The sequence below is a fragment of the Astatotilapia calliptera genome, chromosome 10 (assembly GCF_964374335.1).
Source record: "Astatotilapia calliptera chromosome 10, fAstCal68.1, whole genome shotgun sequence".
Classification (NCBI taxonomy): Eukaryota; Metazoa; Chordata; class Actinopteri; order Cichliformes; family Cichlidae; genus Astatotilapia; species Astatotilapia calliptera.
The window spans coordinates 292,491-317,058 of record NC_137431.1 but is presented as its reverse complement, the minus strand read 5'-3'; the positions used below and the strand labels follow the sequence as shown (position 1 = coordinate 317,058).

General features: G+C 40.7%; 1 protein-coding gene and 1 long non-coding RNA gene across 3 annotated transcripts in view; one reads left to right on the top strand and one right to left on the bottom strand.

Annotated features, from left to right (window-relative positions):
* The window catches only part of dmpk (DM1 protein kinase), an 80,002-nt gene that overhangs the window by 54,246 nt on the left and 1,188 nt on the right, over positions 1-24,568 (top strand). The window contains exons 3-14 of one of the 2 annotated variants that reach the window (XR_013911832.1): positions 3,660-3,743; positions 3,919-4,014; positions 4,140-4,288; positions 6,405-6,498; positions 7,645-7,842; positions 10,684-10,932; positions 11,166-11,245; positions 12,628-12,724; positions 12,855-13,003; positions 15,556-15,657; positions 18,264-18,325; positions 18,517-18,591. Coding sequence is in view for 1 of the 2 variants with exons in the window: in XM_026181946.2 (XP_026037731.1) it covers positions 3,660-3,743; positions 3,919-4,014; positions 4,140-4,288; positions 6,405-6,498; positions 7,645-7,842; positions 10,684-10,932; positions 11,166-11,245; positions 12,628-12,724; positions 12,855-13,003; positions 15,556-15,653; positions 18,264-18,325; positions 18,517-18,591 (1,431 nt within the window). In the remaining variant the exon portion in view is untranslated. The remainder of the gene's footprint in view (positions 1-3,659; positions 3,744-3,918; positions 4,015-4,139; positions 4,289-6,404; positions 6,499-7,644; positions 7,843-10,683; positions 10,933-11,165; positions 11,246-12,627; positions 12,725-12,854; positions 13,004-15,555; positions 15,658-18,263; positions 18,326-18,516; positions 18,592-24,568) is intronic. The other variant, XM_026181946.2, reaches the window with a different exon arrangement.
* LOC145431514 (uncharacterized) lies at positions 5,036-6,421 on the bottom strand. The gene is made up of 2 exons (XR_013911842.1): positions 5,870-6,421; positions 5,036-5,284 (listed from the first exon to the last, which is right to left on the bottom strand). It is a non-coding gene; the product is annotated as an uncharacterized LOC145431514 (long non-coding RNA).

Genomic DNA, 24,568 nt, shown 5'->3' with positions numbered 1-24,568 from the left:
CTCCAGAGTTCACCAGCTTGTCCTTTAGAACTGAGGGAAGAATGGTGTTGAAGGCACTGGAGAAATCAAAGAACATGATTCTCACAGTGCTTCCAGCGGTCTCCAGGTGAGCGAGGGAACGATGTAGGAGGTGAATGACGGCATCATCCGCTCCAATGCCAGGCTGGTAGGCAAACTGAAGTGGGTCCAGTGATGAGCTTATTAGGCGCCAAAGCTGAGCCAGGACCAACCGCTCCAGGGTCTTCATCAGGTGGGATGTCAGACCCACAGGCCTGTAGCTGTTGAGGTCCTTGGGGCGTGAAGTCTTTGGCACTGGTACAACACAGGAGGTTTTCCAGAGCTGTGGGACTCTTCCCAACCTCAGGCTCAGGTTGAAGAGGTGCTCCATCACCCCACACAGTTGGTCCGCGCAGGACCTGACGACCCTCGAGCTGATGCCATCTGGGCCCGCTGCCTTCTTGCCATTAATCCTCCTCAGTTCCCTCCTAACCTGGGTGGTTGAGAGAGACAGGCTGGAGCCTTGTGTTGAGTGTGTGTTGGAAGCTGTTGTTGGGGGTGGGGGGGAGTGAGCAGGGTGAATAGAGGAGGTGTGAAGTGTCTGAGGTGGAACAGCAGCAGTGGGGGTGGGTGAGTCTGCAGCCGATGTTGTAGACTGCCTCATGGCTGAGTCAAATCGGTTGAAGAAATGATTCAGTTCATTTGCCCATCTCACATCCCTCCCAGGCAGAGAGTTCTGCTGTTTGTGGCCCGAGATGGTTCTGAGGCCTCTCCAGACTTCACCAACGTTGTTTTGCTGAAGCTGGTTCTCCATCTTCTGCCTGTAGCTGTCCTTCCCATTCCTTATCAGTCCCCTCAGCTCTCTCTGCACCCTTTTCAACTCCTCTTTGTCTCTGGATATGCAACTATATTCAGCTGTGCACAGCTCCTAAGGGATCAAGTTTATGACCATACGGGAGGCGCAGAATAGCGAAATATGGACAGAGGAAATTCGTGCTACTCACGTGGGCTGCTCACTTTGGCCGGTGTTTACAGGTCAAAGAATGAAACAATCCTTTGCCTCTCGAGTGGGAAATCCGGGCTACGATGTCCCACAACAGGTTTCATCACATCAGGACGCTGCGCTTGACGGCATGATGACAGGCAATGCCGATGACATGAAGACAAACTATACCAACGGCTGCCAGATGGCTGCCTTCATAGTGTGGGCGCACCACCTGCAGATGCTGTGCGTCCAGACAGAGACCTGTTTGGATGAAAAACTCGTCCCATTCAGAGGCAGGTGCAGCTTCAGGCAGTACATTCCAAAAAAGCCGGTGAAATATGGTATAAAGATTTGGGCAAAAAGGTACGTGTCATTACGTGTCAGTTACGCACGCATTTTTTTCATTCTTGCCCATTCTTGTCCAAAATATACACAGGTTTTTTTTCTTTTCTTTTGTTTTCATTTTTTGTTAGGTTGTTGGCACCTACTCCTGCAGGAGGAGAATAAATCGGTGGCTTCCACAACCTCCTTGGCGTCTCATTTTACAGTGACTGTGTGGACTATATTGTGGACATAAATCGAGCCAGTCTGGCAGTAGAGGAAATGACATTTCTACATTCCCAACAACATAAATGTTGAAGTTTATCCTTCTAAAATAAATGTTTCTCTGGTTCAAAGTGATCTTGTATTTTTATTTACATATTTTTTTTATTTTATTTTAAAAAACAACAAGGCAATAAGCATTTAGTGGTGGAAAAACGTGAAAACATGATATTTACTGCCCCTGCAAAAAAAAAAAAAAAAAATGATGGATCAAAATGAATGTTGGTGGCAATTTTTGTCCCATATAAAGGCCTAATTATAATAACAATCAAATATTACTTCAAATGTATTTTCTGGAAAATTTTTAAGTTTTTTGTTTTTTTCGGCTAAAAAACCAGTGCGCTCATGTAAAGAAACTGGGATTTAAAGGGTTAAAACCCCTGAAATATAATTAAAACTTTATATATTTCAGGCAGAAGTAGTTTTAAAAGACTGACTCATTTAAAGTGGAAAAAAATATTAATATATAACATTTTTATAGCACTTTTTTGGGCGTGGCCGTTTTTTGGCTCGAGGATCAAAGGTGGATGTGTTTTTGAGGACTTAGGGTTAAAGTATTTTATTATTTTATTATTTGTTGTTACCTATCATCCACCTGGGCTTTTGTACTTTACTTCTCAGACTTTCTTATCTGATTTAGTGCTCAGCTAAGAGAAAATAATTATTGTTGGTGAATTAAACATCAGTGCAGATACTGAAAATGACAGCATCAAGATGGCCTTTAATTGATTATTAGGCTCAATTGCCTTTGCTCAAAACAGAATAGAACTAACCCACCACTTTAATCACACTCTGGATCTTGTTCTTAAACTATGTTTAAGGATATAATTCTGCCACCTACTTCTTCTTAATTGCCATGCACCAACACAGTGCATTGCAGCAATATCTTTGTGCAATATCTCTAAAATTAGAAGCATCCTGTCTCAGATTTATGCTGAAGAACTAGGTCGTGCATTTTTTACTTGTAGGCTGAACAATTGTAATTCATTACATGCATGGAGAGTACTGACAGGGACTAGAAAGAGAGCAGATCTTGCTAATCCTGGCTTTTCTTCATTGGCTCCCCGTTAAATCCAGAATCACATTTAAAAACCTTTTCCACACATACAAAGTGTTGAATAATCAGACCCCATCTTATCTTAAAGACCTCATAGTACCATATCACCCCAAAGGAGCACTTAACTCTCAGACTGCTGGCTTACTTGGAGTTCCTTTGGGGATAAATAAAGTCTCTCTGATTCTGATTCTGTTCCTGGGATATTTAAAAGCAGAATTGCAAACAGAGCTTTTAGCTTTCAAGCCCCTCTTCTGTGAAACCATCTTGGATTTGGGAGACAAATGCCCTCTCTACTTTTAAGATTAGGCTTAAGATGTTCCTTTTTGAGGGCTAGATTAGGTCACCCTGACTCCTCCCTTAATTAATTCTACAATAGGCTTGGGCCACTGGGGGCTTTCCACGATGCACTGAGAATTCTTCATTCATCTCTTTTTACTCACTATGTGTTTATACAACACTCTGCAGGTAGTTATTATTAATCATCAGGCTCTCTTACTGTCTTACTCCCCTCACCTCCAACTGGTTGCAGCAGATGACTACCCCTCCTTGAGTCTGGCTTCCTTCACACTGTTGCCAAAGTGCTTGCCCCTAGGGGGTCATCAGATTGTTGGGGTTTTCTCTGTTTTCTCTGTATAATTGCAGGGTCTTTACCTTAGAGTATAAAATGCTTTGAGGCAACACTGTTGTTGTGATTTGACACTATATAAATAGAACTCAGTTGAACAAACTGAATTGAAAAAGAGCAACCAAAAGAACAAAAAAAAGTTCCCCAAAGCAATGCTTTGAGCTATTATACTGAGAAGTATTCTGATATTTGGCAGGTGAATGAGTGTTTGTCAAAACATTCAAATATTCCAATAAGCAATGTTTCATTTGTACATAATTCGATACAGAACACGACCATCTCTCACTGTTAGAATGTTTTAGACAAATCACCAATTGTGACAGTCTTCTCGTTTTGTGCATCCAATCGTTTAAGTGGTTATTGTGCTGCTTTTGGTCTTGTCACTACCACAGGTCGCAGTGGCAAAGATGCGAAACACACAACAAGTGTATGCTCTGAAGATTATGAATAAGTGGGACATGCTGAGGCGAGGAGAGGTACACAAGCACAGATAACCTCACATTCACAACACTAAGAATAGGGTTATGACAACATAATGGGGACTCAAACTTTAAATCTATAAGGTTTTTGTTATTGATAATTCAGCATTATATTTTTCTGCCTGCTGCTTTTCATTTGTCTGGCATCGAGTTCTCTTCATGCTTTACACAGACAGCATGTTACCAAGAAGAGAGGGAAGTTTTGTTAAGGGGTGACAGACGCTGGATCACAGAGTTGCACTATGCCTTTCAAGATGATAACTACCTGGTATGTTTATACATGGTCAATCAGATAAATATGTTTTACAAATGTGTTGTCTACATTTTAGCATTTTATATTTAACTTGAATCCGATTACTAATTTTCACAACCTTCCAATCCCTTCTCACTCAGTACCTGGTGATGGATTATTATGTAGGTGGAGACCTGCTGACTCTCCTCAGTAAATTTGAGGATCGGATCCCTGAGGACATGGCTCAGTTCTACTTGGCAGAGATGGTTATGGCCATTGACTCAGTCCATAGACTGGGTTATGTGCACAGGTAGACTGCTTATTGATTTTTTACTTTTTTTGTTTTTCTCTGTTTGCAGTTAAAAAACAGAAAATATTTCATTCAATTGAAATTTCAAGTGGAATGTAAACATGAAAAAACATCTTTTTGTATCAAATTGTCAGTTTTACATGTGTTAAAAAATATTACCCACATACCGAGATATACATAAATTCAAAAGAAATACACAAGCATACATTTCACTTCTGTTGCTGTCACATACACGTTGAAATATATTTGTCACGTGATCTTATTGCGTTATTGATTATTATTAATTATTAATATCTGTTGTTCGTTTGTAAAACTGTTCTGGTCTTATTAGCTCATCAGTGTCGTTGTGCAAAATAAACTTTGAACTCAAAGGATTGAAATCGAGTTACCGTCACATTAGTTTGGCTGTGAAGCAAAGTACACAGCAAATCCAGCATGTCCAAATTAACACTGTCGGATTTGATTTCAACACTATTAAAGTGTCTATATGGGTCCACACCAGAAAGGGTTAATTTAACTCTTTTTGGAGAGTTGGTACGTTAACTCTGATTTAGTGTTAAACACCAAATCTGTCTGGAGTTGATAATTTAACACTTGGTGTTAAGAGTTTATATATTAACTCTCAAAGAGTATTTTAGTTTAACTACGTAAGAGTTATCTTCTAATTCATTCTAAAAAGCGGGAATTTTACTGTTCTGAACTTCTAGAAATTTCTTTTGGAAATAAACATTTACTAAAAAGATGCAATGGTTTTTGAAAAACATTTATTCTGAACTGTGCACCACAATTTCAAAACATTTTCTGAAAGATGTAACAGTGTACATGTTCTCACTTTCATTAGAATTTTGTTTATCAAAAGGTCTGACATGGTAAATGCAAATAACAGCATTCTCATCACTTATTTCTTCAATACAATATGCATGTCCTTCATTCATCACTTTGTGGAACTTCAACGCACTTCTGCTCTCCCCCATATTCCATCTTCACAAGCATATCCTGTGTGGAGATTGAATAAAAATTAGTTGACACTAATTAATGGCACAAATAATCCAGTAAACAATTGCAGCACAGTAAAAAAAAAAAAAAAGGAATCCTCTTTGAGCCATTACTTGTGTAAAGTATTTTCCCAAAAGACAAAGACACAGGCAACAGGTAATACTGAACTAAATGTAAAACCTCAACCTTTTTAATTTTTACCTAAACCGTGTGCACAAAACTCTGGAGGGATCTATGCTAACGTAGAACCCAGTCAGGACGTCAGCTACTGCTGTTTGCTCGTTTTTTTTTTATGGGCGATCGTTTTCAGGCTTCAAGTAGCACCATTATACCAACATTTCACATTCTAGACATTGTTTTAGGTGTATTTGACCAAAAGTTTGACTGAAAATTCACATGCAAGCTTTTTTTCAAGGCTGTGGTATTTGCCTGCAAACAATACCTTTCAGCTAGCTAAAACAGAATATTATGCTATCACCGAGCAACATGGCTAATGCCTTTCACACAGCTTTGTCTCAACTCCAAAGAGCCACAGAAGTAAAAGCTCATAATAATAATTGAAACAATCTTTGAAAAATGACTTACCAAGCATGGCAAACAACTCAAATATGTAGAGCAAAATGTTCTGAAACGGCTTCACTTCAGCTTCGATTGGAGCCGTGCTGGGGGCGGAGTCTGTGAATTTACTCTGTTGGTGTCATAGCCCCTGTAGGAGTTCAGAGTTAAGAGGTCAAGAGTTAATGTTTCCATTGTAACACCTCCAGATTTGACAGAGAAACACTCATTTTTAACACTTGATTTTAACTACTATCATTTTACACCTCAGAGTTACATTAAAAGAATGTGACTCTGCTTAGAGTAAAATTAACTCTACTTTTGCAAGAAGACTATTAACACCAAAACATTTAACACTTTTGAATTTTCTGTGTACCGAGTTTGCAGAGAAACATTATCTAAAATATATGTATCAGAGATATGAGGTTCAAATATTAATATTAGCTCTTTCCTAAAACTGACTAACATAAACAAACTATAATCATTTGATCATAATGACTTTTTTTGTTAATGAAATCTGACATTTAGAGGTTAAATAGCCCTATTTACCTGTTTTCTTACACAGAGACATCAAACCTGACAACATCCTGTTGACAGCTGATGGGCATATTAGACTGGGAGACTTTGGTTCCTGTCTGAGGCTACTTGATGATGGGATGGTGAGAGTTCATTGTGTGCAAGTAACAACGGACAGACAGACAGACATTAGTTTTCACAAAAAAAGATGTGCATAAAAAGCAACACTGTCTCCTAAAAGTAGTGCTCTCATACATTCTCAGTTACATTCTTAAACTAACTCATAGCAACAGTCTAGTTTTACAGTAAAGATTACAATATGTCACGCAATACCTGGAGAGAGGAAGGTCTGCACATCCCTTGACCCGGACAGGGCTGGACTGGGACAAAAAAATCGGACCGGGCATTTTGACTAGAGACCAGCCCACCAGGTATTATAGGAAAAGCCATGAAGCCTTTGAATGAACACAAATGGTGTTGTGACAGTGATGCACACTGTCTTGTTGGTATATATGTATGTTTTCTATACATTTTACATTATGACCACTCTGGCTGTAAGAGTCAGATAATTATTTATTAAAAGCTAGACATTTTAAATGAGAATAAGAAAGAAAAGTATTTCTTTGTGCCCCCCAATCCCTGTTAATGCCCTACCTGCCCCCCCTGTAAAAACTTTGCTAGACCCAGCAAACATCAGCTGATACTAGAAAGTAATATTAAATCAATTCTAACAACAGCTCATCGAGCTTAAATCTGCTGCTGTTGTTTAGCGCGACATCCGCTGGTTTTCTCTTTCTGGTGCAAAGTGGGCGATAAACAAACAAGAGAGAAAAGCCAATCAGCTGATCATTGATCAGTTTCACGATTGAAGTAGCAACAGGAGAGGGAGGGAGAGAGAATGAGAGAAGAAGAGGCAGCTGCGCAGCGTAAAGACACTTAATAACTCCAGCTTTGAGTCTTTTTTTCATTCTAGCTGAAGTACGGGACAAATTGTGTTCCTTTTCAACTCAATACCATTTTCTTCTGTTTGTCTGTGACAAGACTGCTTTCAGAGGGAGGGCGCATCTGACCTCCTCGGCTGTAATTAAAAAAACAAAAACAAACAAACAAACAACAACAACAACAAAAACTCAGTTTACTTGTCATGGAGCTTCCTTATTTGTTCATTTTTAAGACAGGACTAAAAACACGCAGCGATGATTTTGCTACATTCTAGTATTTCCTTGAAGCAGGTCATGGCTTTTAGTTATTTCTATTTTTTTTTTAAATCTATCTTCTTTTCTTTGCAGGTGCACTCGTCTTTAGCAGTCGGGACCCCAGACTATTTGTCTCCAGAGATCTTAAGAGCAGTTGAGGGAGGTGGAGGTTATGGTCCTGAGTGTGACTGGTGGGCTCTGGGCATTTGTGCTTATGAGATGTTGCTGGGGACCACACCTTTCTATGCAGAGTCCATCTCTGAAACATATGCCAAGATCATTCACTTTCAGGTACATACAAGTAGCTTTAATGTCATATAAATGCCAAAATGAAAATTTGGAGTATAATAAAATTTCTGCACACATTTTAATAGCGATGGCAGATTTCCATTCACTTCTGTTGCAAGTATTTTTAATGATCCGTCTGTGTGCTGGTAAAACAAACAAAATAACAAAATGCAATTTTGGCACATAATTCAACAATTATAATGGACCAAATGGGCCTTTATCACTTTATCCAGACCAAAAAGGTTTTTAAAGAAGACAGTATCTGAGTGTAATTCTCCGGACTGAAACAAAAATTGTAACTAAATATTTCCAAATGTTTAAATCTGTTTTTATTCATTTGTTTATACAACCTAGTGTGTATAGCATAATGGCACCAGTTTAATATCTATGATGCAGTGTAAACAGAAATAAGCACTGCTAGTCTGGATTGTCTGTTTGTTTCAGTTTTGTTTTTCATAAGTCAGTGGAGAAACTTAAAGTACATTTTTTTCAAGGGTTATAGTACCATGATGTATAGGTGGTTTAAAAACCTTTGGTTGACTTATCAAGTTCATAATAACCTTCATGTGATTTCTGATAAAGGAATGAGGTCATAGTTGTTCTAAGCTTCATAAACACAATTATTATTTTGTTTCATGTTAAATGTATATTAACTGGCCATTACATAATAGTTTCTATTCAAACTGACCACCTTAGTCTATTCATGCAATGCGTTTTCTGCCAAGCAAAGGCAATTTGAAGTTTTCAATTCAATTCAATTCAATTTTATTTATATAGCGCTTCATAGATACAGAGAAAAACCCAACAATCATATGACCCCCTATGAGCAAGCACTTTGGCGACAGTGGGAAGGAAAAACTCCCTTTTAACAGGAAGAAACCTCCGGCAGAACCAGGCTCAGGGAGGGGCGGCCATCTGCTGCGACCGGTTGGGGGTGAGAGAAGGAAGACAGGATAAAAGACATGCTGTGGAAGAGAGACAGAGATTAATAACAGAAATGATTCAATGCAGAGAGGTCTATTAACACATAGTGAGTGAGAAAGGTGACTGGAAAGGAAAAACTCAATGCATCATGGGAATCCCCCGGCAGCCTATGTCTATTGCAGCATAACTAAGGGAGGATTCAGGGTCACCTGGTCCAGCCCTAACTATATGCTTGTTTACTGACACTTTGACAGAGGGACTGGATAAGTGTGGAATTGAGCACAATTGGGCTTTAAATTAAATCTAAAACACAATCTACAAAAGTTAAATGAATATGGATACTTTCTGAAGTAACTGTATATAAATATAATAACAAGTGTATAGCTATAGGTTCTGTATACTTTTATATTTGTGTAAAAGTTTGTCATAAGATGGAAGACGAGAAGTGAGGACCCAAATGCAGACCTGGGGAGGCAAACTGGGTTTAACTTATGGCAAGCAGTTTATTGAATAGCTGCTGAAATCCAAAAAGTCCAAGAGAAGAAACGTCCCCTCTTGGAAACGCCAGCAATAGTCCTCTGGCGTGACGCCCAAGCGGTCCACTACTGCCCAGTGGACATCCACTAACCTGCTCCTGGCTGCTGTGGGCAGGCTAAGATCCTCTGCCTGGGCTCCCCTGACACCACACCCTGAACCCAGTGCAGCTGAGCCACAAATAGGGATGGGTACCGGTGTCCGGTGCCATGATGGCACCGGTTCTGACATAAACGGTAGTAACCAGACCGAAAAGCAGCGCACATTTCGGTGCTTTTTTTCGGTGCTTTTTTTTCCTGAGCTGTGATACACTTTAGATTCTAGCCAATCATTTTACGTTTCCGAGGATAGTAGGCGGGGCCAGGTACGTACGTTCTGTTAGAGCAGAGCTACAGATTAAAAATGTCCAAGGCAAAGCGGTCAAAAGTCTGGCTGTACTTCACAGCAAAATATGCAAACTCAGCAGCCTGCAACAAGTGCTTTAAGCTGATACTGTGATACTGTCAAAGGAGGTAACACCTCAAATCCGATGAAACACCTGGCGACGCATAGCGTTTTTTTTAAAAAGCCCAGAAATGCGCCGTATTTGATAGCTTGCTGCGAGACCTCACACCGAGCACATCTACTGCGGGTGTGGTGCCTGTTATGCAACATCCCCCAAAAACCCCGAAGAGGAGAGTCCTGGCCCCTAGCCCTGCCAGTGTAGCAGGAATGATGAGGATGATGATGCAGCAGCAGCCGTTCTTCTCTGCGTGAGTAGCTAATTTACGTTGAGTAGGCTAACCACGTTATTACATTAATGCATGTAAGGTGCATTAGCAAACATCATCATAGCTACATGCGGCTGTCCTCTTGTTTGATGGCAGATACTCCCTTCACCCTGGCCAAAAAGGCTAAAATGACCAAAGAAAAAGTGGAAAACAGTTAAACATGAGAGGTTTAGGACAAAGTTTGTGTTTTTTCCATTGTTTAAGCACTGCTTCCAGCCAAGAGTGATACCATATATGCCCCATAGCTGCAGAAAAGGCTAACATTGTTATATTTTTACAAAAAACAGCTGAACATGAGAGGTTTTTGGACCAATTTTGTGTTCTCCATTCTTTAAGCACCGGTTTGAGCACCGTTTGAGCACCGGCACCGTTTCAAAAGTACAGATTTGGCACCGGTATCGGATAAAACCTAAACGATACCCATCCCTAGCCACAAACCACACTCTGCCACATAAACAAACCAAGAATTTATGGAATGCTCACAAAAACAAGGCCAGGATCATAATTTTTAACAGCATAGTTTTTAACAGCATCAAAGCACTCAAAATAATGTTGCTAGAAAAAACAACAAAGTTAACAACTTTCTTCAATTGTTACCTTTTTTGATAACCCTTAGGAGTATTTTGAGTTTCCTTCTTCTGGCCCTGAGATTTCAAAGGAGGCTCGTTCCTTCATCAATGAACTGATCTGTGACAGGGAAGTCCGTCTTGGAAGGAAAGGCTCCAGTGAATTTAGGAATCATCAGTTTTTCAGTGGACTGGACTGGAGTTCCCTGCATAAAGTCCCTGCACCTTTCCTGCCTGAAGTCTCTAATCCAACTGACACATCAAACTTTGACATCCTCGACGACTGTCTTAGTGAAATGGTAACTTAAAAGAATTTTCATTTAGTATTTGTGTGTGCCATACACTGGCATAAGTCTCATATAAACATATTTGGTTAACTTTCATAGCCAGCATATAACATTAATAAATAAACCAACCTAATCCTATAAAGCTGCCAGTGTGGTCAACATGGGAAATGTGTGTAGCTTCTGAAAAAATAAGAGCAGTTGGTGGTTGTTTGCATGAAAAATTTGAAATCTGTTATGTTTTGCAGGAGACACTATCTGATGTAATGGACAGAGCTCCAACAGGAGTACACTTGGCTTTTGTTGGATACTCTTACACTGCTACCAGGTGAACTCAAGTTTAACTTATGTAGTTCAGCTAACTTACCATAACTACCTTTCACATCAAACTTCTTCCACTTATCTGGGGCTGGGTCGCAGGGGCAGCAGCCTAAGCAGAGAAGCCCAGACCTCCCTCTCCCCAACCACCTCCTCTACGGAAAAACCAAGGAGTTCCCAGGCCAGTCGAGAGATGTAATCTCTCCAGTGTGTCCTGGGTCTGCCCCTGGCCTCCTCCCAGAAGACCTCACCAAGGAGGCAGTTTAATCAAATGCCCAAACCACCTGAACTGGCTCCTTTCCATGTGAAGTTGTAGCTCCTCTACTCTGAGCCCCTCCCAGTTGGCTGAACTCCTCGCCCTATCTCTAAAGGAGAGCGTTTAAGCGAAGGTCTCTATTTACCAGTTGATTTATGTCCTTACCCTTATCCCCTCAGGCTTCCTAAGTTCTAAAGCCAAAGGTTTGAATGAGCTATTAAAACCACAGTAGGGGTCTGTCCCCTTTGGATGTGGTGGTTGACCCACTATTAATCGTGTTAATCAAGGTGTGAAAAACAACGCAGAGCTAATGCACCAGGTGTTTCTGGGAAAAAAGCAACAACAACAACAACAACAAAAAACAAAAACAAGAAAAAGAAACCGTGAGACCGTGTCCAATCCTAACATGTGACCTGTTGAGGTCACCTGTAGCAAGGTGTGAGTGGGGATTAAAAGACTTCATTATAGGCAGTTGACAGCTGGTGTCATAAGCCACCAACAATTGTTGAACTAAGCCACCACCTTAGTTCAACAATTGTTGAAGTATTTTACTCTTTAGGTGTCATTCACAAATACATCATACCTACCAGTGGCTGTAGCTCAGGTAGTAGAGTGGGTCACCTACCTCTTAGGTACTATCCTTAAGAGGTAGCAAAGTGGTTTACTTTACACTTCCTCCATGTAAAGTTTGGCTACAATGGGTGAGACTGGGGAACCCATGGCACATGGCATTGGTTCTGTTGCGAAAGGAACTGTCTTGCTGTTGTTGTTTTTTGACAGTCTCCACTGCCTTGGATGTAAGTATACAAGTGAAAAGTGAGACCATATCGCAGGACACTATGTTTTCTTTTAAAGTCAGTGTAAGTTTGCAGACCTTGTTGGTGAAGACCGTGAAGTTTTTGGTGTGATAGGGTGTGTTCCCCATAAGCAGAACTAAGATAGTGGCAAGTCTGGCAGGATTCTAGGTGGGTGAGTTTATATTGCCAAGTTTGGCTCTGAAAGGGTGCCTTCTTTGGGGATCTTCAGAAGTCCCTAGGTCCCTATATACAGGGTGTAGTATCCCCATGGTAAAGTTGTTGTAGGGAATAAATTACTTTTCTTATAATAAACTTCTTTATTTTGTCTATATTTTATAGTCAGACAGGTGCTGTTGACCGCAGTCAAGATATCATGATGCAGATAAACCACACCCAGCTTAGGGAATGTGAGAATCTGTATGGACTCGAAAAACTGGTAAGTCGATCTCACTCTAGAAACTGCATACACCTCAGAGCTTCCATTTAAAGACACCTATGATCATGTAATTATCATAGTGGACTTTCCTTTTTATCCCACTGATGATCTGCATGTGCTTTAAATTCAGAGTCAGCTATGGAAAGTTACAGACAATCTACCAGACAATCTGCCTCCACTGTTTGAGCTTCCACTTACTTTAGACCAAGATGCTGCTGCATCCACCCACACCACCACAGTGGAGGAGGCGATATCAGGACTTGATGAAGACTTGCAGAGGTATCAGCTAATATAATCTCATCTGCAGTCCATCTACATAATCTGAATATAATTCCTATCTCTTCTCAATTTACAGTAGGCTTTATTTATTACACTTCATTGGATGTTAAATCTTAAGTTTTTTCAGAAAAATTTAATATGGAAATGGTTTGGTCCTTGAAGGAAATATTTCAATATGAAAAAGCTGCAGTGTATTTTGCATTTCCTTTTTGAGGTCAAAAGGCCATTAACATCATGGACATCTGGCTAATTGTTATCAATGCATGTTAATTTATGTGCTGAGATATTACATACGGATAATGGTGACTATGAAATGTGGTAACAAAATCAATCCAGCACTATTTACCACCACTGGACTTCTGAAATCTGTTCTGAAATACATATTGACTGTGACATTTAACACCTGACCACTTGTATTAGAGTATTAGTATTAGACATTTATTCCTTCATTAGGCCATAAATAACTTCCATGAACTGTAAAGCAGATCAAGTAGGTTTACTTGAACTCTAAGTTGATCAGCCCTGGGATTGGCAAGTTTTCCAGTTCCAGAAGACTTGATCAGGAAAGAATCATGCAGGTTGAAACGAGAATCTCAGCAATTGAAGATAATGTAAATAAGCTCCCAACTAAGGTAAAGAAAAAAAAACAACCAAAAAACAAAACTGGATACAAGATAACAAAAAGACATTCAGAAGAAAAAAAATTGTAGTGCGCTATATTGCGAAATTCTTATTGTTTTCTCAGTTATACTGTTAATGATAAAGCAAGCAAGTAAGTAAAATTTTATTTGTATATCACCTTTCAAGACAAAGATCACAAAATGCTTCACAAGAAAATACCATACATTAAAAAAAAAACTTTATTAAATGCAAGTATAAAAAGATTAGTTTTGAGTTATTTTTTGAAAGAGACAACTTAGTCCAAAGATCTGAAGCTCAGGGGAAGAGAGGTCACTGTGTCTATAGTTTCAGCCTCGTATGGTGTTTGCTGTTTGCTGTTTGTCATTGACAAACTCCAGTGCGAGCTGGAGGCCACCACCTGATGAACCCAACAGAACCACCTTTTATCTATAAAAACTAGGCTCAGAATTGGTGACAAAGGGCAGCCCTGGCAGAGTCCAACACCCACAGGGAATGAGCCTGACTTACTGCCTGCAATACAAACCAAGCTCTCGCTACAGGGACTGAATAACAACTGGCCACACACCCAATACCCGCAAAGCACTCCCCGCAGGATATTCAAAGGGATTGGTATAATGTCCACAAAACACATGTAGGGGCGACCATGACGCCGGGGGTTGAGAAGCGCATCTGTAACTGGAAGGTTGCCGGTTCAATCCCTGGGCTCTCTGTCCTGGTCGTTGTGTCCTTGGGCAAGACACTTTACCCTACTGCCTACTGGTGTTGGCCAGAGGGGCCGATGGCGCGATATGGCAGCCTCGCTTCTGTCAGTCTGCCCCAGGGCAGCTGTGGCTACAACTGTAGCTGCCTCCAGTGTGTGAATGCGAGAGTGAATGAATAGTGGCATTGTAAAGCGCTTTAGGTGCCTTGAAAAGCGCTATATAAATCCAATCCATTATGTAGACTGGTTGGCCAAACTCCCATGAATAACCTCGAGAGTATAAAGTGCTGGTCCAGTATTCCACAGCGAGTATGAAAATTGCATTGTTCCTCCTCAATTTGGGGTTTGACTAATGGAGAGACTCTTCTTTCCAGTATCCTGGCATAGACTTTCCCAAGGAGGTTGAGCAGTGTGATCCTGTATAGTTGGAGCACACCTTCCTGTCCCTCTCCTAAAACAGGGGAACCACTCCAGTCTGCCAGTCCAGAGGCACTGTCCCAGACCTCCATGCAATGTTGTGGAGATGTGTCAAACAGTCCTACAACATGAAAAGTTTCCAGGAGCCTTTCTGTTACTGTGCAGTTGCTTAACCACATAGTGACCTAAACCCCAGTGATGGGCAAGTTGTCCCCCTTCTCCCCAGACTCTGCTTCCATAGGTTCTCAGTTAGCAAGGTCATGGTTTTCTAAGGAGCTTGGAAAGAAAGCAACTAGACTTGTTTAATTTTTTTGAAGACATTTCACCTCTCATCCGAGAAGCTTCTTCAGTTCTAAAATCAAATGGTGGAGCATCCCAGGTATTTAATCCCCAGTCGGTGTTATCCTTTAAGAGGGTCATATTAATCATGTGACTCATCACATGAGCCAAGGTGTGATAAAAGCCGTGGGTCATTGTCAGCAGAGGCTTTGGGTGAAACCATTGTGAGAGCTTGCCTCACCCTAATATGTACCCATTGAGGTCACCTGACGCAAGATGTAAGTGGGGATTGACGCGCCAGGGAAGGGATCTCAAAACTGAATTGTAGGTAGCATTGTCAAGTACAGACAGGTTTTAAAGGTTCGTTAAATAGTATGAGGTATTTTTTTTACAATGCTAAAATTTAGGGTTTTGACTGCAGATCAACTTTGAAACCCTAACTATGACGTAACTGCAACATATTAAAATTCATTTTTAGAATAAGACACTGAACAGAGTTTACTTTATCCTACAGACCATTTCATGAAGCAGAGATGCGATATTGTGAGCTGGAGAAAGAAATGGATAGATTAAGGGAAGAAATGCAGGAATGGAGAATCCCCAAGAAGACAGGCAAGTGAGCAACCTTCACCACACCATCATCTTCATGTCATCAACATCAGTCCGTACAGTCTACCTCTGTTTAAGTACAGTCAATATCATTCTGACATGGTGAAGATCTTTGTCGACTTTTATCAGTCAACCAATATTTATGTGACCATTTATGAAAGCAGGGAAATAGACAGAAGTCTAGTCCACGTTAAGATAAAGATGTATTTTAAATTTAGTCCAGTTAATCCAGGTATTTTAGTAAGATACGTGGAAATCTATACAGTATCTCACAAAAGTGAGTACACCCCTCACATTTTTGTAAATATTTTGTTATATGTTCTCATGGGACAACATTAAAGATATGACACTTTGATACAATTTAAAGTAGTCAGTGTACAGCTTGTATAACAGTGTAAATTTGCTGTCCCCTCTAAATAACATAACAGAGAGCCATTAATATCTAAACCACTGGCAACAAAAGTGAGTACACCCCTAAGTGAAAATGTCTAAACTGTGCCCAAAGTGTCTATATCTTGTGTGGCCACCATTATTTTCCAACACTGCCTTAACCCTGTGGCCATGGAGCTCACCAGAGCTTCACAGGGTGCCACTCCTCTTCCACTCCTCCATGATGACATCATGGAGCTGGTGGATGTTAGAGACCTTTTGCTCCTTCACCTTCCATTTGAGGATCACCCACAGATGCTCAATGGGGTTTAAGTCTGGAGACATGCTTGCCCAGTCACGTACCTTTACCCTGAGTTTATTTATCAAGGCACTGGTCTTTCTGGAGGTGTGTTTGGATTGTTATCATGTTGGAATACTGTCCTGTGGCCCGGTGTCTGAAGGGAGGGGTTCATGCTCTGCTTCAGTATGTCACAGTACATGGTGGCATGTACTGTGTATTAATGGCATGGTTACCTCCATTAATTGTAGCTCCCCAGTGCCAGCAGCACTCATGCAGCCCCAAACAATGACATCCCACCACCACGCTCGACTGTAGACAAGACACACTTGTCTTTGTACTCCTCACCTGGTTGCTGCCACACATCCTTGACACCATCTGAGATAAGTTTATCTTGGTCTCATCAGACCACAGGTGATCCATGTCCTTAGTCTGCTTGTCTTCAGAAAACTGTTTGTGGGCTTTCTTGTGCATTATCCTTAGAAGAGGCGTCCTCCTGGGATGACAGGCATGTGATGTGCGGCGTATGGTCTGAGCACTGAAAGGCTGACCCTCCACGCCTTCAACCTCTGCAGCAATGCTGGCAGCAATCATACATCTATTTTTAAAAGATAACCTCTGGATATAAGGCTGAGCATGTGCACTCAGTTTCTTTGGCCGACCATGGCGAGGTTTGTTCTGAGTGGAACCTCTCCTGTTTAACTGCTGTATGGTCTTGGCCACCGTGCTCCAGTTCAGTTTCAGGGTGTTGGTAATCTTCTTATAGCCTAGGCCATCTTTGTATAGAGTATCAGTCCTTTTTTCAGATCCTCAGAGAATTCTTTGCCATGATGTGCCATGTTAAACTTCCAGTATGACCAGTATGAGAGAGTGTGAGAGCAACAACACCAAATTCAACACACCTGTTCATCATTCAAACCTGAGACCTTGTAAAACTAACGAGTCACATGACACCAGGAAGGAAAAATGGCTAATTGGGCACAATTTGGACATTTTCACTTAAGGGTGTACTCACTTTTGTTGCCAGCGGTTTAGACATTAATGGTGCGCTGAGTTATTTAGGGGGACAGCAAATTTACACTGTTATAGAATCTGCACACTGAGTACTTTACATTGTATCAAAGTGCCAAATCTTCAATGTTGTCCCATGAAAAGACATAACAAAATATTTACAAAAATGTACTTACTTTTGTGAGATACTGTATAACTCACTGTATTGTCCTGAAAAACGACACTGATCCACTATGAATAAACAAAGTGCTGTACAATCCCGGCCATGTCTGTTTATATTGGAGGCCTCAGTCAGAACATGGTGATAAAAAGCGATTCTAAAGATACCGCTCGTATGCAGAAAATTGGATCTTAATACAGTGTCATGAGGTTTTTAAAGATCAGTGATACTGCTGGACTGATGGATAAATGTGGTGCAAAAGCATGTACACATAAAGCAGGGGTGTCAAACTCCAGGCCTCAAGGGCTGGTGTCCTGCAGGCTTTATATCTCACCCTGGGTCAACACACCTGAATCACATGATTAGTTCATTTCCAGGCCTCTGGAGAACTTAAAACATGTTGAGGAGGTCTTTTAGCCATTTAAATCAGCTGTGTTGGATTAGGACACATCTAAAACCTGCAGGACACCGGCCCTCGAGGCCTGGAGTTCGACACCTGTGACATGAAGCATGTGCCTTGCTTCATTTGGGGCTATTAAAAAAGTGAGTAGTCAATTTGACTTCACAGCTTTCACCCACCTGCTTTCTTCCTCTATTTACACGCATTGCTTTTCTTTCTGTTCATCTCATATACGTACTGTTTTTTAATCGGTTCTCTCTCTTCTTTGTGTTACTACAAATGTGGATGGCAAACAGTGCACACAAACAGCCAAATGCCTGCAACAGTGCACACACATCATAAACATTGACATTCCTCTCTCTCATCCAATGACAGAGTTGAGTAGCTGCCCATCATCTCTTGCTCTGCCTGCCCACTGTGTGGAAGCAACAAGGGATGTAAGCCTATCTTTAATCCACTTTCATATTGTCTTTCTCTGCCTGACATGAGAAACAAAGCACTTTTTAAAAACAAGCATGTATCTGTTTGATTCTCCAATGTATTTGATAAACTATTACAGTGGTTGTCACAGTTAGCTTACCCATAGTCTCTGTGTACATTCACTATTGAAAACTTGCATTTGTTACAGAGAAGGAAAGCACCTCCAGCCTGCCATTACCCACTGGTGATTCCTCTCCACCGCCACCTGCTCCTGTTCCACAGGGTACAGACATAATGCTATAGAAATATTGTATCAGTTACAGTTAGTGTTCTACATTAGAATGTCTGAGTAAAAAGATCGGGAACATCAATCAAATGAATCTGTGTCTCCCATTTAACTTCCACATTGGTTGAGTAGAATAGATTTTTCCTCAACAAATATGTAATTTGCAAGTCTCCTTAAAATAACTCTGGGAAAGACTCTATGTCCTTGTTTGGCCTAACATTATTTTTCAGATTTAAATTATGGGATGTTCAACAATATGTCAAAGCTTCAACACGTCTTCAGTGAAATGTTTTTATTTGATACTTCATTTCATATACAAGACACCGTACAAAACATAAAAAAATATTGTTTTGCTTTGTTCTGGGGGGCTCATATCTTTTTGGGTCTTGGGTTGATTTTGAATGTACTATTTATTTATACTGAAAATAACATCACCTCTACTCTCAAACAGTTTCAGAACTTGGTGTAGTGGATTACAAAAAATCATTTGAGATTTTGCAAGTCAGTATATAGTTTCTACAGATTTGTCAGCAATGTCACTGTCATTAAAATTGTTTATATATTGAATTCATTTATATAGCGTAAAACCACAACAACAATTGCCTCAAGGCACTTTTTATTGTAAGGTAAAGATTCTACAATAATATAGACAAAACAGAGAAAATCTCAACAATCATATGACCCCCTATAAGCAAGTGCTTTGGGAACAGTGGAAAGAAAACCTCCCTTTCAACAGGAAGAAGACTCAGGGAGGGGCGACCATCTGCCCTGACCAGTTAGTTAGGTGTGAGGGGAGGAAGACAGAACAAAGACATACTGTAGAGGAGAGCCAGAGATTAATAATAACCAATGATTAAATGCAGAGTGGTGTATAAACACATAGTGAGTGAAGAAGAAACACTCTTCTTCATGCATCATGGGAACCCCCTAGCAGCCTTGACCTAATACAGTGTTAATCCAGCCGCAACGATTTGCTTTGTGTGCATTGTCAAAAAGGAAAATTTTAAGCCTAATCAAAAAAGTAGAGTGGGGGTCTGTCTCCCAAATCCAGACTCAGAGCTGGTTCCACAGAGGGGCCTGCAAGCTGAAGGCCCTGCCTCCCATTGTAGTTTCTTTTTTTTTTTTCTTTTTTTTTTAACCTATCCTGTCCAGCAGTTGTGGCAAGCAGAATTATGTTCTGAATACTTTGTTGTGCTAACCATATTTGCTTTCCCAAGGGAAGCACCATAGAATCCATGTAGTCTAATGTTTTTGTTTTATTGGTTTAGTTTATTTTACTATTCATATGACTGTCTTGCAGATGTTGTTATGCAGGACGAGACAGGGGTAAAGGCCAGACTAGTGAAAGATAAGTGAAGAAAGCAGAAAAATAGAAAGGGGGGGGGGGGGGGGGTTGAGGATGAAGTGAATAGATTCTGTAACAAAGCACACACAAACGATACACACCACAAAAACACAAACAAACAAATATGCAATTTTCCTCTGTGTGTGTGTGTGTGTGAGAGAGCGAGAGAGAGAGAGAGAGAGAGAGAGAGAGAGAGAGAGAGACAGGCAATGTGAGTGCCTGTGTATAAGTGTTTGTCATTGAACGTACTTGAAAATTGAGGATGAGCGGCTGCAATAATGCCATGCCCCTAGAGCCAGAAGCAGACAGGGAAAGACCCAGGAGATCCTGACTGTTCACGGCACCTAAGAGACCTGGCCACACAGCCCGATGACAACCATGCATCCACCCCAGCCAAGAGAAGAGGGAGGTCCCGGAACAAGCTCCAACAGCTCGGATGGGGGTGTCAGACCAGAGGCACTGGACAGTCAACCCTGCTGGAGGCCGGCCACCCCAACACGAGCCTCAGATGGAGCCACAGTCCCCGAGATGTTCGAGAACCACCCAAAACCCAGCTGTGCTCCACCATATGATAAAGAGGCTCTCAAGCTACCCCAGACCACATCTCCAAGGGAGCCGACCAACCACGCCAAAACGCCCAGTCAGGTACCCCGGAGTCACCAAGCGCTCAAATCCCGAGGAAGTGGGTAGGTCTGTGGCAACCAGTGAGGAGCAGCAGGAAGGGAATCCCCCACCCCTAATAACAATGTCCCTGAGGATCAAGGCCCATTCCTAGCCACATGCACACACAGACCCACACACAGAAACTGCACAGACACACATATCCATCCACATCCATCCCACCACATTATACTTTTAATTACTCTTGTAACTACAAGAAAGCCAGCAGCCTGAGAGCAAAGCAGTCCATTAGTGTGATATGGTATTATGAGGTCATTAAGATAAGATGGGGCCTGATTATTTAAGACCTTGTATGTGAGGAGCAGGATTTTGAATTCTGGATTTAACAGGAAGCCAAAACAGGAGAAATCTGCTCTCTTTCTAGTCCCTGTCAGGACTCCTGCTGCAGCATTTTGGATTAGCTGAAGGCTTTTCAGGGAGTTTTTAGGACTTCCTGATAATAATGAATTACAGTCGTCCAGCCTGGAAGTAATAAATGCATGAACTAGTTTTTCAGCGTCACTCTGAGACAGGATATTTCCAATTTTAGAGATATTGCATTCTACACGTTAAAGAAACATGTAGGAAAGCAGGCCTACGTGTTTCTTTAACGTGATCATTGAAGAACATATCCTAACCCCATCCAGAGAGTAAGCATCTGATTAGATACCATACATCTAAAATTTTGGGTTGAGTACAATAACCTCAGTTTGACCTGAATTTAGAAGCAGAAAATTAGAGGTCATCCAGGTCTTTATGTCTTTAAGACATTTAGATTAAGACAGGCAGTTTAACAAATTGATGTGTGGTATCTGGCTTTTTGGATAGATAAAGCTGCATAGCAGTGAAAATGTACTCTGTGCTTTCTAATGATACTGCACAAGGGAAGCAAGCTGTAATAAATTATTATATATTGAACAGTATTGAATGCTGTACTGAGGTATAGCAGGACAGCACAGAGAGGAGTCCACTGTCAGAGGCCATAAGAAGATCATTTTTAACCTTCACTAAAGCTGTTTCTGTGCTGTGATGAGCTCTGAAACCTGACTGAAACTCTTTTTTTTAAAACAAAAATCCTGTCCTGTCTAGAAGGTTTTGCAATCAGAATTATGATCTGAAGGCACTGTTGTGCCAAACACATTTTCCTTAAATGATCTATATCTATATCTTTTATAGTATGACAAATCCTAAGGCAGGACAGGCAGGAGAAAAAAAAGGAAGGAGGTCAAACTAAGGATACAGTACAAATAGAAATGCACACTGGATCACCAACTGGAAAAAACATATAGCACCTGGAACACAAAAATATGAAAATGCACAGATGTCTTGTGGTTTGTGAGAAAGAGACTGAATGTCTGTGTCTCTGTCATGAAATGTACTTGAAAATAAGGGTGGGAAGCTGCAATAACAGCCCCCAGGAGTCAGAGGCAGACAGAGGTAGATCCAGGAGATCCATTCCATCCGCAGCCCCCAAGAGTACCTAAGACCAGAGGCCACACATCTCTGCAACACCTGCACGTCCATCCCAACAGGAGGGAGGCCCCAGATGGAGTGCCTACAACCAAAGGGCAAGAGTCACAGAGGACCAGAGGCCACCCTGGTATAAGCCGTGGCCCCAGGTTCTCAAAAAGTCCGAGCTACCCTGGACCACCAAGGGAGCTGGCCAACAACCATGCAACCATTTTTTTTCTCCAACTGTTCAAATTTTATTTGTGAAGAAATTCATGATGGCATTACTAGTTACGGTTAATGGAAAGTTTGGCTCAACAGAGCTCTGACTTTTTGTCAGCCTGGCTACAGTGCTGAAGACAAACCAAGGGTTGTTCTTGTTTCCTTCAGTGGTGAATTGTAATGTGTTGTATTTTTCCAGGCTAAATTATGATCTTCTAAATTAGATGCCATTTTCTCTCCAGCTTCCAAATTATCTGCTTCAATGTGTGCGTCTGAAAGTTATACCAGAGAGTCAAGGACTTCTGATTGGAAGTGGTCTTTTTCAGAGTTGTACATAGTAAAGATGTAAAATTATAAACAAGATAATCAACCTCTGTGGGAGTAGAGTTCAGGTAGCTGCTCTGCACTGGCACATGGTAACAGGACTGATTCCTACTCTCCCAGAGCACTTTATTCCTCATTCACACAATCACATTCTTCTATGCTTAAGTCCGTTTTATCTACCAATTACACTCATTCATACTCCAATGGATGCATGGGAGAACAACTTAGTGTTAGTATCTTGCCCAAGGATATTCAGGCATGCAGAGTGGTACAGCCAGGGTTTAAACCACCAACCTTGCATCAATATATGACCTGCTTTACCTCCTGAGCTACAGCCACATGGCGTTAAAGATGATAACATTGGATGAATTTTTTTTTTAAAAACGTAGTTACAGCACTTTCAGAAAGACATCTACTGTGATACAATCTATTCCCCACTGCGGCATAAACCATTATTGTAAATGTAAGTAATATTGAGAAATGATCTGACAAAAACATTTTGAATCAACTGAACGCATTTCAGGGAGTTTTTAGGACATGCTGCTAATAACTAATTACAGTAGTCCAGTCTAGAAGTAATAAATCTATGAATTTGTTTTTTTCTCAGCAAACGTTGCCCATTGGGGAAAAACGATTAGAAAAAGAACAGGTTGGCGATATACAGAGGTCTTCTGTTTAGGACTATGCTTCATCCTCACGTCACCCAGCCATCCTGTTTTCCCAGGAGCTCGGGACAATCTGCTGGAGGCGCGCTAACAGTGCCTATGCTAGCTTTGGGCACACCAACAGGGGACTAGCTAGCTATGGGTTTTTCAAGGGTGTGGAGTTGGGCCTTCAGTGATTCTGGCCTCCATATGAAACAGACTACATTTATTACAAGTATCATTACTGCTATAGGATGCACAGAAGTAACAAAAACATCTGAAACCCTGCGCAAGAATGGGCATGAGGGATAGGTGAAAAGGTCATGGTGCTAGCGAGTCGGTTACAAGCTAAGCTAAGCTAGTGAGTCCATAAAGACCCAGTGTGAATTCAATAAAGGGACTAGATTTTAAAATCCCTGATATTATTGTGTGGATATATACTTAGTGTGAATATAATTAGTGGGCGGTTCAAGACAAAGTGTGCTTTGAAAAAGTTATGTGATGATTACACTATGAAATAAGACGCGTTTTTAATTAAACGTTCATGAAACGTGTTTGTAAATGCTCCTACTTTGTAAAAGAATGCATTTTATTTCACTATACTTACTAGGATGTATAATGATAAATATGAGTTCACTGCAAGGTTTACTGGATTTCTATTAAAATTATGGGAGGCTGTGGCTCATGAGGTAGACTGGTTTGTCCAGTTGTGTTGATGTTTTAATCCGGTCTCCTTGTCAAATATCCTTGGGTTAGATATTGAATCCTAAATTGACACTGATCAGTGTGACACACACACTGAAAATCTGCTTGGTTACCTGCTGAAAAAAACAACAACCAAACAACAGCACAACAGAGAAACCACAGCAACACCAGGTACTTAGAAAGTATAACAACTTTATTAACTGCTGACATGTATTCAAACACTTTTGGTCCTATTGAACTTACCAAGTCAGCTTCAATAATTACTTCATCCAAAGCATCAATGTCTATTAGACCACACTCCTACAAGGTTATTCAAAGACTTTCATCATCAAATGTGGAATAGAAACATCAACTGTGATTCATTTGTAGAGGAATGGCTTGTTTGAATGAATTCATCCAGGATTTAGATTTGTATCATAGCACATTACTAGTGAATGTTACAATCTTCTTATGACAGGGTTTAATCTCTGTGTTGAACCTCAGAGCAGTATTTCATAATGTTCATGATAACATTGTATTACAGACATAATAATATACCACTAGTAAAAAGGGGATTATTCATTTATTTAAATGTTATTTATTGATATATTCAAGCTTGTGTGGGTAAACATGCTTCCCTTAGACA